The following is a 12,782-nucleotide window of genomic DNA, read 5'->3' as shown; positions in this document are numbered from 1 at the left end:
CTCTTCTCCTTCTCCCGACGACGTTCGTTACAGTACACATATTTAGCATATTTCAGTGACAAATATAAAAGTTAAGCAGGGCTGGGCTTGGTTAAACACTGGATGGGAGACCAAAAGAATAGGTGTAGATCAACTCTCCAGTAGGAGGTGCTCCCCAGCCTATTGTTTTGTACCATGAGGCCTAATGCCAGTACATTTTAAATAGGCAAGCCAGAACATAGTGTTCTCAAAATCCATAGCATGTTGTGTTCTAATGTTATTATTACTTTTTTAAACAATACAAAACATACACATACAAACAGCATCCAGACACACACAAACATCAACAACATCACACCTGCCCAGACCCACCTGCTCACCCCCCCTCCCCAACTCCAGTTCCCGCATCACTCTCAGCCACATGGCCTCAAACTGCACCATTTTGTTTCTCTCCTTCGCCCACACACTTTAAACATTTAGATAATAAAGAATTTGACCTTTCCATTGTGTTACCGATGGAGGATTGGTTAATTTTACAGTTAGGTATACATTTTTTCAAGATGATTGACGAGAATAGTACCGTCCAACCCATCTGGTATCTCACTGCACCCTCATATGCCATATATTGAATCATGCAGACAGACGGATTGAAAGTAAATTTACATTGTAAAAATTCTGACAGACAACTTTCTAACTCCGCCCATAACTTTTGGACATTATTGCATTCCCAGAAGGCATGGATTATTGAGTCATTGTTAGTTTTACACTTAAGACATGACTGCCGTTGTGCTGTGTAATTTGTGAATTTTGTCTCTTGTATAATACATTATATACATTAGTTTATACTGGATTAAGCATCAATTTTTTGTTAACTGTAATTTTGTTAGTTATGTTCCAACATTCCCTCCATCTTGTGCCTATATCAGATATTTTGTTATGTATCATGTCATTTTCTGACTCAAATTGTCACACCCTGATCTGATTCACCTGTCTTTGTGCTTGTCTCCACCCCCCTCCACCTCACCCTCTTCCCCATTATCCCCAGTGTATTTATACCTGTGTTCTCTGTTTGTCTGTTGCCAGTTCGTTTTGTTTTGTGAAACCTACCAGCGGTTTTCCCCTTGCTCCTGTCCTGTTTTCTATGTTTTCCCAGTTTTGATCTTTCTGCCTGAACTGACCCTGAGCCTGCCTGCAGGTTCTGAACCTTGCCACACCACACTGGATTATTGACCCCTGCCTGCTCTGAACCTGAGACTGCCTGCCGTTCTGGACCTTTTGCACCCTATCTGGAATACTGACCTCTGCCTGCCCTTGACCTATTGTTTGCTGCCCCTGTACTAGTAATAAACGTTTGTTTCTTCGACACTGTCTGCATCTGGGTCTTACCTGAAACATGATACAAATAGGATTCCCTCAAGATTGCTCTGACGTCCAAAATATTTCAAATAGAAATTTCGTGATATGAAACCTTTTTAGTTCCATGTATTTGAAAATATCTAGATTGGTCAGTCCAAAATTGCTTTTAAATTCTGTCATGGAAATACTGTAAATGTATTTCCTATTACCAAGTAATTTACGGTTTCTATGCCTTTAGTTTACCATGTGGACCAATTTACAGCTGAATTGAGAAAAGCTATTCAAGGATTGTTCCATAGGGTTGTGTTTTAAAGGAGTGATATTGGTTCTTGTAGAAGACGTTTAATATAAAGTCTGTTACTTTTTTTTCAAATGTCTTCGGTGGGGTAATTGGTATTACCTAGAATAAATATAAAAACTTTGGGAGCCATGCCATTCTGAAGAGGTTTAGTCTACCTATAATATTTATGGGAAGATTGTTCTATTTAATTATATCGGCTTTCATGTTGTTGAGTAATGAGATAAAGTTAACTTTATATAGTTGTTGTTTGTTGTCTTAGTAAGCATCCTAAGTATTTTATATTTTTTTTGTGGTCCACCTAAAGGATTTTTGTAGCTCATGAGTTAAACGTTTTATTTTTCCTATTGCCATTATTTTGTTGTTTTTTCACGTAAATTTTATATTTGTGAGATTTTAGAATATTCTGAAAATATTTTTTAGCAAGGTGGGCATTGAGTTTTCAATATCAGTCAGGTATATCAGGGGATAAGTTGAAAATAAGTTTAGTTTATATTTATGCTTTCAAATACTGATACCTGTTACATTTGGGTCCTGTTTAATTCTTTCTGCAAGCAGTTCAATTGCCAGTGCAAACAGGAGGGGGGAGAGAGGATCTCCCTGTTGTGCCTATTTCTAAAGCAATTTCATCAGATAATGTATTATTTGTGTATTTATTACATTCATCTAATATTTGTATTACATTTATTATTTCAGCTGGAAAGTTGAAAGCGTCCAAAGTTTTGAATAGAAAAGTCAATTCAAGACGGTCAAAAGCCTTTTCAGCATCAACAGCCATTATTGATAAATCTATATATTTTTTTTTGCCTATTGTATTAAATTGAAACATGTTCTTGTATTTGTTTGTGTCTATTTTTAAACGTATCAAATCTGGTAAGACTTTTGCCATTCTATTGCTTATGAGCTTTGTTATTATATTATTGTCAAAATGTATTAAAATTATGAGTCTGTAATCAGCAAGGGGCTCTCCAGATTTTCCTGGTTTTAATATAACTGAAATAAGTGTTTGCTCTTATTCCATCCAGCACTGCGGTTATCGCCTGTCTTCAGGTGCAAAGAAGCTATTTCTGACCCTAGAAATCACTAGTACATATTTGTAATTACTCCTGTGCCAGTGAGATATTAGATTCAGCCAAAGATTCAGCCAAACATGAGATCTGTTCACTTAGACCACAGAGGGTACCTACACTGTCACTACATAGTAATGAATTTGTTCCTTTGTAATTACACTTTGACAGCCTATGTAAATACATAGGTAAATAGGGAGCCATTTGTCATTCAAAATAATGAATACATCTGAAATGGTTTGAAAACTATTGTGAAAAAGTATTACTGTAAGAAAGAAGGTTATTCAAGTGTATTGCAATAATAATTGACAGTAAGATATGTACTCCTTCACTACAATACACCGTAGGCTTCCATCTCTTTACAATGCACAGGTGAACTCCCTTTTACCTGCATCCATATTCTGCACATGTTCAGGTAGCAGTATGTTATTCAAAGGTCAGGGGAAGTATCATTCTCAAAGGACAGCATATGCAACATAACAGCTGCTTCATGTGGAGGAAATCTGTGCAGCATAATGCCTCCTATCAGTCAGAAATGCCAGTCGGCCTGGGTGTGGCCAGCATGTTCTCTTTTGAATGACCGTTTCAGCGACCTTTATTCACACTCAGACCTGCAAAGTGCTACTGCTCTCTTTCAATGAATATGAAGTCTTCATCTCTAGTGAATTGTTGTTTATCTCTACTTTCCCAAGACTGTTGTCTTTATTCATAGAGCTCAATTCAATACAGCTCAATACGTTGTTTGTTGTGGGCCTACAGTACTGTACAGTTAGTTGTGTCTTGCTGCTACGGCACTATTTGTTATCTTTATTTTTTTTAAATGCCTTCAACATTTGATACCATTCTGAGACATGAATAAAAAAGCTTATAAAATTATCCAATGCAACAATGCAACCAACAGGGCAAAGCTACTTCCTCCACATCCTACCCATGCTTACTTAGTTCAGCTAGCTTGAATCCCTATCCTCCTGTGCTGGATTTGTTCAAATCACTGGTTATCTTTGCCTGCCCTATTTTCCTTGCTGACTGTAGGCTATTCTGTTATATATGTCTGATGCATTTCATTAGCATAAAAACACAGGAATTTAGGTTTCACTGACACCTTGTGGCGGTAAGTCACTGTTACCAGCCAGCATCATAGAGGTAATGGGTACATTTTTGGAGGTGAGGAGACAGACAGAGAGGGCAACTGTGACGGTAGCAGGCAGCGTTTATAGGTCGAAACCCACAGTGTTATAAAGTTTGACACTGCAGTCATGGTGAGCAATGTTTGTCACTCTCCACAGACACAGAGGTAGAGTCCCATCTCAGCCAAGGAGAGGTTCACCAGAGACGGATACTGCTTGTCACTGGAGCATCGCTCCAAACCCTCTGGTAATGCCTTGTGTTTAATTAGCATAAACACAGAATTGCATTTCCATACTATTAAATCCTAAATGATAAAGAGCCATTGGTGAAACGGAGGACGGGGTAAAGAAAGCCCCCTTTACAGAGTCTGAAGAGATCATATAGCAAGTGATCTTTGCCCGTTTAATGACCTGCTTAGGCTAGTTATTGCCCTGAAGTAATGACATCAACACTTCATGTCACACAGTATGAGGTGTGTGTTAACAGACTATTAACAGTTCTCCATGTCTTCACACACACACCTAAATGAGATGGAATGAGAAGGTTGTGAATACCAGATGGAGTGCATTGAGCCTTTACCAGACAGAAATTTTATGGAAATCCAACTTTTCTCGCAAGCTGCTTCGACAATCAGGAGCTCTCTCCCTGCCTCTGTCTGTAACTCAGACTTGGTCAATGTTTGAATCAAGGCTTGATTAAAATGTATCTTCTCATAACGGTCTTTTGGTTAAACTCGTAAAATAAAAAAATGGTAGGTATATTTTTCAGTTTAATAATTTCTTGCTGTTTAATGTACATCACTAGTGATTTTGCTTGTGTGTTGCAGTGCACACACTTATAGTGCATTTGGTAAGTATTCAGACCCCTTGACTTTTCACATTTTGTTACGGTACAGCCTTATTCTAAAATTGATTGAAACATTTTTTTCATCAATCTACACAAAACACCTCATAATGACAAAGCAAAAACATGTTTTTAGACATTTTTGCAAATGTATTACAAATAAGACTGAAATATCACATTTACATAAGTATTCAGACTCAGTACTCTATTGAAGCACCTTTGACAGCGATTACAGCCTCAAGTATGATGCTACAAGCTTGGCACACCTGTATTTGAGGAGTTTCTCCCATTCTTCTCTGCAGATCCTCTCAAGCTCTGTCAGGTTGGATGGGGAGCGTCGCTGCACAGCTATTTTCAGGTCTATCCAGAGTTGTTCGATCGGGTTCAAATCCAGGCTCTAGCTGGACCGTTAAAGGACATTCAGAGACTTGACCCAAAGCCACTCCTGCGTTGTCTTGGCTGTGTGCTTTGGATCGTTGTCCTGTTGGAAGGTGAACCTTTGCCCCAGTCTGAGGTCCTGAGTGCTCTGGAGCAGGTTTTCATCGAGGATCTGTCTGTACTTTGCTCCGTTCATCTTTCCCTCGATCCTGACTAGTCTCCCAGTCCCTGCCGCTAGAAACATCGCCACAGCATGATTCTGCCAACACTATGCTTCACTAAAGGGATGGTGCCAGGTGTCCTACAGACGTGACACTTGGCATTCAGGCCAAAGAGTTCAATCTTGGTTTCGTCAGACCAGAAAATCTTGTTTCTCATGGTCTGAGAGTAATTTAGGTGCCTTTTGACCTTTTATTGAGGAGTGGCTTCCGTCTGGCCTCTCTACCATAAAGGCCTGATTGGTGGAGTGTTGCAGAGATGGTTGCCCTTCTGGAAGGTTCTCCCATCTCCACAGAGGAACTCATGAGCTCTGTTAGAGTGACCATCAGGTTCTTGGTCTTGGTGGTTCCAAACTTCTTCCATTTAAGAATGCTGCTTAAATGTTTTGGTACCCTTCCCCAGAGCTGTGCCTTGACAGAATCCTGTCTCGGAGCGCTACAGACAATTCCTTCAACCTCATGGCTTGGTTTTTGCTCTGAGATTCCCTGTCAACTGTTGGACCTTATATAGACAGGTGTTTGGCTTTCCAAATCATGTCCAATCAATTGAATTTACCACAGGTGGACTCCAATCAAGTTGTAGAAACATCTCAAGGATGATCAATGGAAACAGGATACACCTGAGCTCAATTTTGAGTCTCATAGCAAAGAGTCTGAATACTTACATAAATAAGGTATTTCTAAAAACCTGTTTTCGCTTTGTCATTACTGAGTATTGTGTGTAGATTGATTAAAATAAGGCTGTAACGTAACAAAATGTGGAAAAAGAGAAGGGGTCTGAATACTTTCCAAATGCACTGTACTTTTCCACACAAGTTGATGTATTTGCATGTCCTTTAAAACTTTGTTTTCTTGACTTTGAGAGCTGTATAATGAAATGTATAATTATCATTAGCCTGGTATTTTCCCACTGGCCAAGAGACTGACTGACATTTTCACTGATCTAGTCAAGTAATACATGGAATCACATTGAGCGGGGGCTCTGTCTAACACTTTATATTCATTAAGTAAGTAGCCTTGCACGAGCCTTGGCTTGTGTGAGCCGGAAAGTGCTCTCCTGTTTCGGTAGCGTGAGGCAGTTTGATGTACTAGTACACCCCCTAGACAGGACGCTATACAATCGCAGGGCCCTACCAACAATCTATCTCCGTCATGCTCATTGCCAAGCAGAGATGCAGCGGGTACCATTTTCAGAGTCTTTGGTATAACTCAAACGGGGATCGAACTCCCAACCTTCCAATCTCTGGACGGACAATCAAACTAGAAGGCCACTGAGTTGGTAAACACTTTATAATACCACTCACATATTTACTTGGTAAATACTTTTCAGCAGCATTAGTTTCACTTCACCCTCATTATGCAAACAGTTGTGTTAATCATGTGTATGTTTTTACAAAAATAATTCTGCATCTGAATTAAGCCATTCCATTTTCACTTGCAGAACAAGTATTTTGAGATTCTTTATTAATTGCAGATCCCCATTACTCACTTCAACGCCAAGAGGGTGCCTTCCGTACCAAACTATTGGCATACTTCAAACCTGGTACGCGCAACCTTGGCAACCACAGGGATACAGTTTAGCCTGCATGGCGTTACAAATGTTCACTTGTTTCAGAAGGGTCCTGATGGGAATTTTACGTTTTCAGTTGATTTGCTATTTTATGGCAAGATAAAGAAGCCCCGTGGTACTTTAGGTACAGTTGGAATGAATGAGTGCCCTTACAACATCAATATAACTATTCAGTGGGTACACATGAATGTTCAACACTACACAACTAAAGTATGTATCACTTAACTAGCACAACAGGACAAAATCTATATACTGGCATAAGCAGTCATGTCAGCATGATAATAACCTTAGCATTGCTAGCGCCACACAGGACCACTAAAGTTACAACAATACAGTACTGTAACACTCAAATCCAATGAATACATATAAAACTGCATATGAGTAAGTAAAAGTCTTACCTAATTTTCAGGTTTCCTGGCTGCGGTTGTCCATCATAAATGGAGACTATGTCAAAGTCCTCTTCAAGAGCAAAGGTGTGAAATGACAACTGTATCCTGTTTCGTTCTCCTGTAATGATGATCCAGGTACAGTTGGCATAGTTTGGGTAGCCATGGGGAAAGCCAGGACTCTCTATCGTTCCATTTAGTCCTTGTACAACACCACCACAAGTTTGACCTGAGGACAAAGATCAAAGACAGACATTAGATATAATATGGGTCTTTTAGATTTTCAATCTAAGAATTTACACATTGTACCACAAAACTTTTGGATATAACAACACTGAACCCGGTGAACTACTCTGTAGGGAAACTCCTTCAGCAATATTATACGTGACTCACAGAGGGATTTCTCTGGTGTCCTGATGAACCATCCTCAAGTATGCCACTTAAGCAGCATTTTTGTAGCATAACAAAGCATCCCATTGACCATTAGAAGCCTCAGGTCTGAATACAATAACCTCTCTTCACAAACATTAAATATATATGTGTTTGGGTATGTTTTAACGTGTTGACATATGCACATTGATGGTCAATGTTCCTCAATGTTCCATTTCACATTTCTCGCTTTCTCGCTGCGTCATATCGTATGCAGCATAGGGGGACCTTCCAATATCTTGGCCTATTTATGATTGAAAAGCAGCATGTGAGAAATACAGCACACACACAAATGCTTGAACACACCATGATTATACAAGTCATTAGGCTATACCTCATCAAAGAGGTGTAGAATCTTTTATAAAAGGAGATTATTGTCCTTTCAACCTCTCGAGATTTGCAATGAAAGAGTAACAAGGCTAAATCCTGACATTCTTTGGCAAGAACCATTTACTCAAAGTAAATAAACAGAGTGTGTGTATATAGATGTCAAGCATTGAATTCAATTAAATGTGCTTGCTGCTAATACTCCCGGCAGACATTCGTGTCAATCGAAACCCACTCATAGAAAGAAGACAGACATAATTTTAAAATGTTGTTGGTGGCTATGAGAGTAGCTGAAAGGCTAGGGCTAATTTTAATTATCTGCCACTGGAAAACATTGCTCTCAATTTCCTATCTGTTGATGTATTTTAATTACCATTGTTATTCTTAGAACATAACGTCAGAATTATAAACAGTCCACAATTTTCTAGACTAGTGCTCTAAATTGATAAAGGGTGATGGAACTACAAGTATGGGGGTCTGTTCATATGTAAGAAAAACCCTATTTTCAGAAACAAACAGAATGAAAAAATGATGAATTATCAAAGCTTTGTCAAAGCTTCTGAGCCAATATATTCTAACTATGGTACCATCAAATTATTAAATCATAATACCTCTGAAATCAAACACAGCAATAAAAACTTAATCGGTAGTGACAAACAAAACAGAATAGGCTTGTCACGTTCCTGACCTTATTTCCTTTGTTTAGTCTTTGTTTAGTTGGTCAGGACGTGAGCTGGGTGGGTATATTCTATGTTATGTGTTTCATTGGTTTAGGGTTGTCTAATTGGCCTGATATGGTTCTCAATCAGAGGCAGGTGTTTTACGTTGTCTCTGATTGGGAACCATATTAAGGTAGGCTGTTCTCACTGTTTGTTTGTGGGTGATTGTTCCTGTTCGTGCGTTCATTGTTTTTCATTTGTTCACATGTTCAGGACTGTTAGCGTCGTTGGTTTTGTTTTGTTTATTGTTTTTGTTCGTCTAGAAAAGTATTCTAATAAATATGGATACATACCACGCTGCGTTTTGGTCCTCCGATCCTTCTAACTTATCCTCCTCAGACGAGGAGGATTACGACGGCCGTTACAAGGCTACAGTAATTCTAAGGTAAAACTAGGTATTCATTAAGCAGCGAATTAAAACAAGTAGATGTGTTTACGCATTAGACGGTGTAACCAGGGGGACCTTCCAATAGCTTGGCTTATTTATGATTGAAAAGCAGTATGTATGAAATCAGTGTCATGTTGTATTGTTAACTAATGGACCAAACCTATAAAGGAACCAAAACCAAATAAATAGACAGCAGATGGGACATGCTATATCTCTAAGAGTTTACATTAATTGAGCACTCCAAATATGCCTAAAACATGCTCAGGCTGTAACCAGATGATGCTGGATTTGTTTGATGCTGGACACCCTCAGACATCTGTATATTGTTATCAAATTTGATTGGTAACATACACATATTTAGCAGATGTTATTACGGGTGTAGCAAAATGCTCTCTAAAAGTGTAATAGTGTAACGGCGGCCTTCCCTCTCTTCACTAGAAGAGGGGGTGAAACAGGGATCGGACCAACACGCAGCGTAGCCAGTGCTCAACATGTTTAATTAACAAAAACTACAGTGAACACTAAACAAATACAAAATAACAAAAGTGGCAAACCGATACAGACCTATCTGGTGCAGAATACAAACACAGAGACAGGAAACAACCACCCACAATCCCCAACACAAAACAAGCCACCTATATATGATTCTCAATCAGGGACAACGATTGACAGCTGTCTCTGATTGAGAACCATATTAGGCTGAACACAGAAACAGACGAATTAGACACTCAACATAGAATTCCCACCCAGCTCACGTCCTGACCAACACTAAACAAGCAAAACACATAAGAACTCTGGTCAGGACGTTACAAATAGTTGGGAACTTTCTGTTCCAATGCACTTTGTGTACAAACAATATTTGTTGGCATATTATTTTATATTGTATTTGTTAGCATGAATGATAACCAGGGTTGGGTAGGTTACTTTCTAAATGTAATCTGTTACAGTTACTAGTTACCTGTCCAAAATTGTAATCAGTAACGTAACTTTTGGATTACCAAAAGTCAGTAACGTAATCAGATTACTTTTGGTTACAAAATGTAATATTACCAATTGAACGACATCATTTGTAGGATAAATAAATGTTACAGTTTACATAGCTAGTCATAAATGGATGTTGCATTTTACATTATAGGTTGGTTATTTAGGCTTCTTCTAACCCATTAGAAGAAGCCTACATGGGGGGGGACATCATGTTGTGGGGGTGCTTTGCTGCAGGAGGGGCTGGTGCACTTCACAAAATACATGGCATCATGAGGAAAGAAAATGATGTGGATATATTGAAGCAACATCTCAAGACATCAGTCAGGAAGTTAAAGCTTAGTTGCAAATGGGTCTTCCAAATGGACAATGACCTCAAGCATACTTCCAAAGTTGTGGCAAAATGGCTCAAGGACAACAAAGTCAAGGTATTGGAGTGACTATCACAAAGCCCTGACCTCAATTCTTTAGAAAATGTGTGGGCAGAGCTGAAAAAGTGTGTGTTAAGAGCAAGGAGGCCTACAAACTTGACTCAGTTACACCAGCTCTGTCAAAATGGGCCAAAATTCACCCAATTTATTGTAGGAAGCTTGTGGAAGGCTACCTGAAATGTTTGACCCAAGTTAAACAATTTAAAGGCAATGCTACAAAATACTAATTGAGTGTATGTAAACTTCTGACCCACTGGGAATGTGATGAAAGAAATAAAAGCTGAAATAAATCATTCTCTCTACTATTATTCAGACATTTCACATTCTTAAAATAAAGTGGTGATCCTAACTGACCTAAGATAGGGAATGTTTACTAGGATTAAATGTCAAGAATTGTGAAAAACTGAGTTTAAATGTATTTGGCTAAGGTGTATGTAAACTTCCGACTTCAACTGTATAGTAATATGATTAGGCTATTTCTTTGCATTAAAAACCAAAGTCTGTCAGATTTCTAGTCATTCCAATTAATTGAATGTCCCTTGATCTTCAAGAATAGGACTTGGACATATAGATTAGGCAAATTGTTTTTACATGAGTATAACCCAAAAACTAAGGATTTATTAGCCTATGTTTATCTTGTTGTCATGGAGGACTAATTGGGCTCGTTGCTTCGAGTTGAAAAAGAAATGCTGCTCTCATGGAATGGCTATTTGCATGTGAACAATGTATGCCATATGCTGCATTTGCTATAGGCCTAGTTTATGTTTTTGTTGGTGACACTTTAATATCTCGATAATTTGTAGCTGTTTAAGTCTATCAAAAGTGTGCAAATTTGAGCATGTGTCCATTTTTCTTTTATCAGCACAAATTAGACTGAGCAATAAAAGCCCCACTCATAGTCTTCTTAAATTATTTTTTTGACAGTATGGAGCACAATACCACTGAGAAGTTTAGAAGGGAGGAACTTCCTCAAACTTTTCCATAGTCTTGGATCACCACTATGCAGCTGTTGGAAGATCGCATTTTTCACTGGCTGTCCACTGGTCACAAAAACAATGATTGATAAGCAGCTTAAACTTCTTAAATTCAACCATTATTGGGTTAAAATACACATCTACATTTGTGAACAGCCATTCACAACAACAAAAACCCGTAAGGTGCAAATAGCTAAATGAGAGAGTAGCAGTGTGATTCACATCAATGCGCTATGTAGATATCAATAAGTGTAGCTTCTATGCAACCAAGAGAGTGCGTCCAGCGCAATGTAAAAACTCTATAAAAACTCTCTTGGTTGCATCGAAGCTATCATTTATTTATTTCTTTTTATTTAACCTTTAACTTCTTTGGCTGCAGGGGCAGTATTGAGTAGCGTGGATGAAAGGTGCCCAGAGTAAACGGCCTGCTCCTCAGTCCCAGTTACTAATATATGCATATTATTAGTAGTATTGGATAGAAAACACTCTAAAGTTTCTAAAACTGTTTGAATTATGTCTGTGAGAATAACAGAACTCATATGGCAGGCAAAAACCTGAGAAGTTCCACTTCCTGTTTGGATTTTTTCTGGGGGTGCCATATTTTCAACCAAGCTCTCATTGAAAATACAGAGAGATATGGATGGGTTTTCACTTCCTACGGCTTCCACTAGATGTCAACAGTCAATAGAACTAAGTCTGATGACTCTAATGTGAAGGGGTCGAAGGAGACAGAAATTAGTAATCACTGCCATGAGGTGACCATGCATTCAACACGCGCGTTCACGTGAGAGGCAGCTCCGTTCCATCTCTCAATTGAAGTTGATGTAATTCTCCGGTTGGAACGTTATTCAAGATGTATGTTAACAACATTCTAAAGATTGATTCAGTACATCGTTTGACATGTTTCTACTGACTGTAACGGAACGTTTGGACATTTCGTCACGTTATAGTGGTCGCGCTTTGAGACTTTGGTTAGGGTGTTTGGTAAACAATTCGAAAGTAGCTAATTTGACATAAATAACGGACATTAACGAACAAATCAAGCATTTATTGTGGACCTGGGATTCCTAGGACTGCATTCTGATGAATTCATCAAAGGTAAGGAAACATTTATCATGTATTTTCTGGTTTCTGTTGAGTCCAACATGGCGGCTAATTTGGCTATTCATCTGGCTGAGACAGCAGATGTTCTGATCTTTGAGAGAGGTAGTTAGCAAACCAGGCCAAAGACCCCTCGGAGACACCAATACTCCTTAGCCGGCCCACATATTATATTCATCCAAGCTACTCAATACTGCCCCTGCAGCCAT

The 12,782-nt window shown here is 38.7% G+C and overlaps 1 protein-coding gene across 1 annotated transcript in view; it reads right to left on the bottom strand.

Annotated features, from left to right (window-relative positions):
* Window positions 1–7,858, bottom strand: part of LOC120045932 (CUB and sushi domain-containing protein 1-like) — a 346,822-nt gene extending 338,964 nt beyond the window's left edge. Inside the window, exons 1-2 of the mRNA XM_038990858.1 lie at window positions 7,834–7,858; window positions 7,236–7,452 (exon numbers count right to left, since the gene is read on the bottom strand). Of these exons, the coding sequence (XP_038846786.1) occupies window positions 7,236–7,452; window positions 7,834–7,858 (242 nt within the window). The remainder of the gene's footprint in view (window positions 1–7,235; window positions 7,453–7,833) is intronic.
* Window positions 7,859–12,782: the final 4,924 nt, after the last annotated feature.

Source organism: Salvelinus namaycush, chromosome 4 (genome assembly GCF_016432855.1).
Source record: "Salvelinus namaycush isolate Seneca chromosome 4, SaNama_1.0, whole genome shotgun sequence".
In the NCBI taxonomy this organism is placed as follows: domain Eukaryota; kingdom Metazoa; phylum Chordata; class Actinopteri; order Salmoniformes; family Salmonidae; genus Salvelinus; species Salvelinus namaycush.
This window is presented reverse-complemented; position numbering and strand designations above follow the sequence as displayed.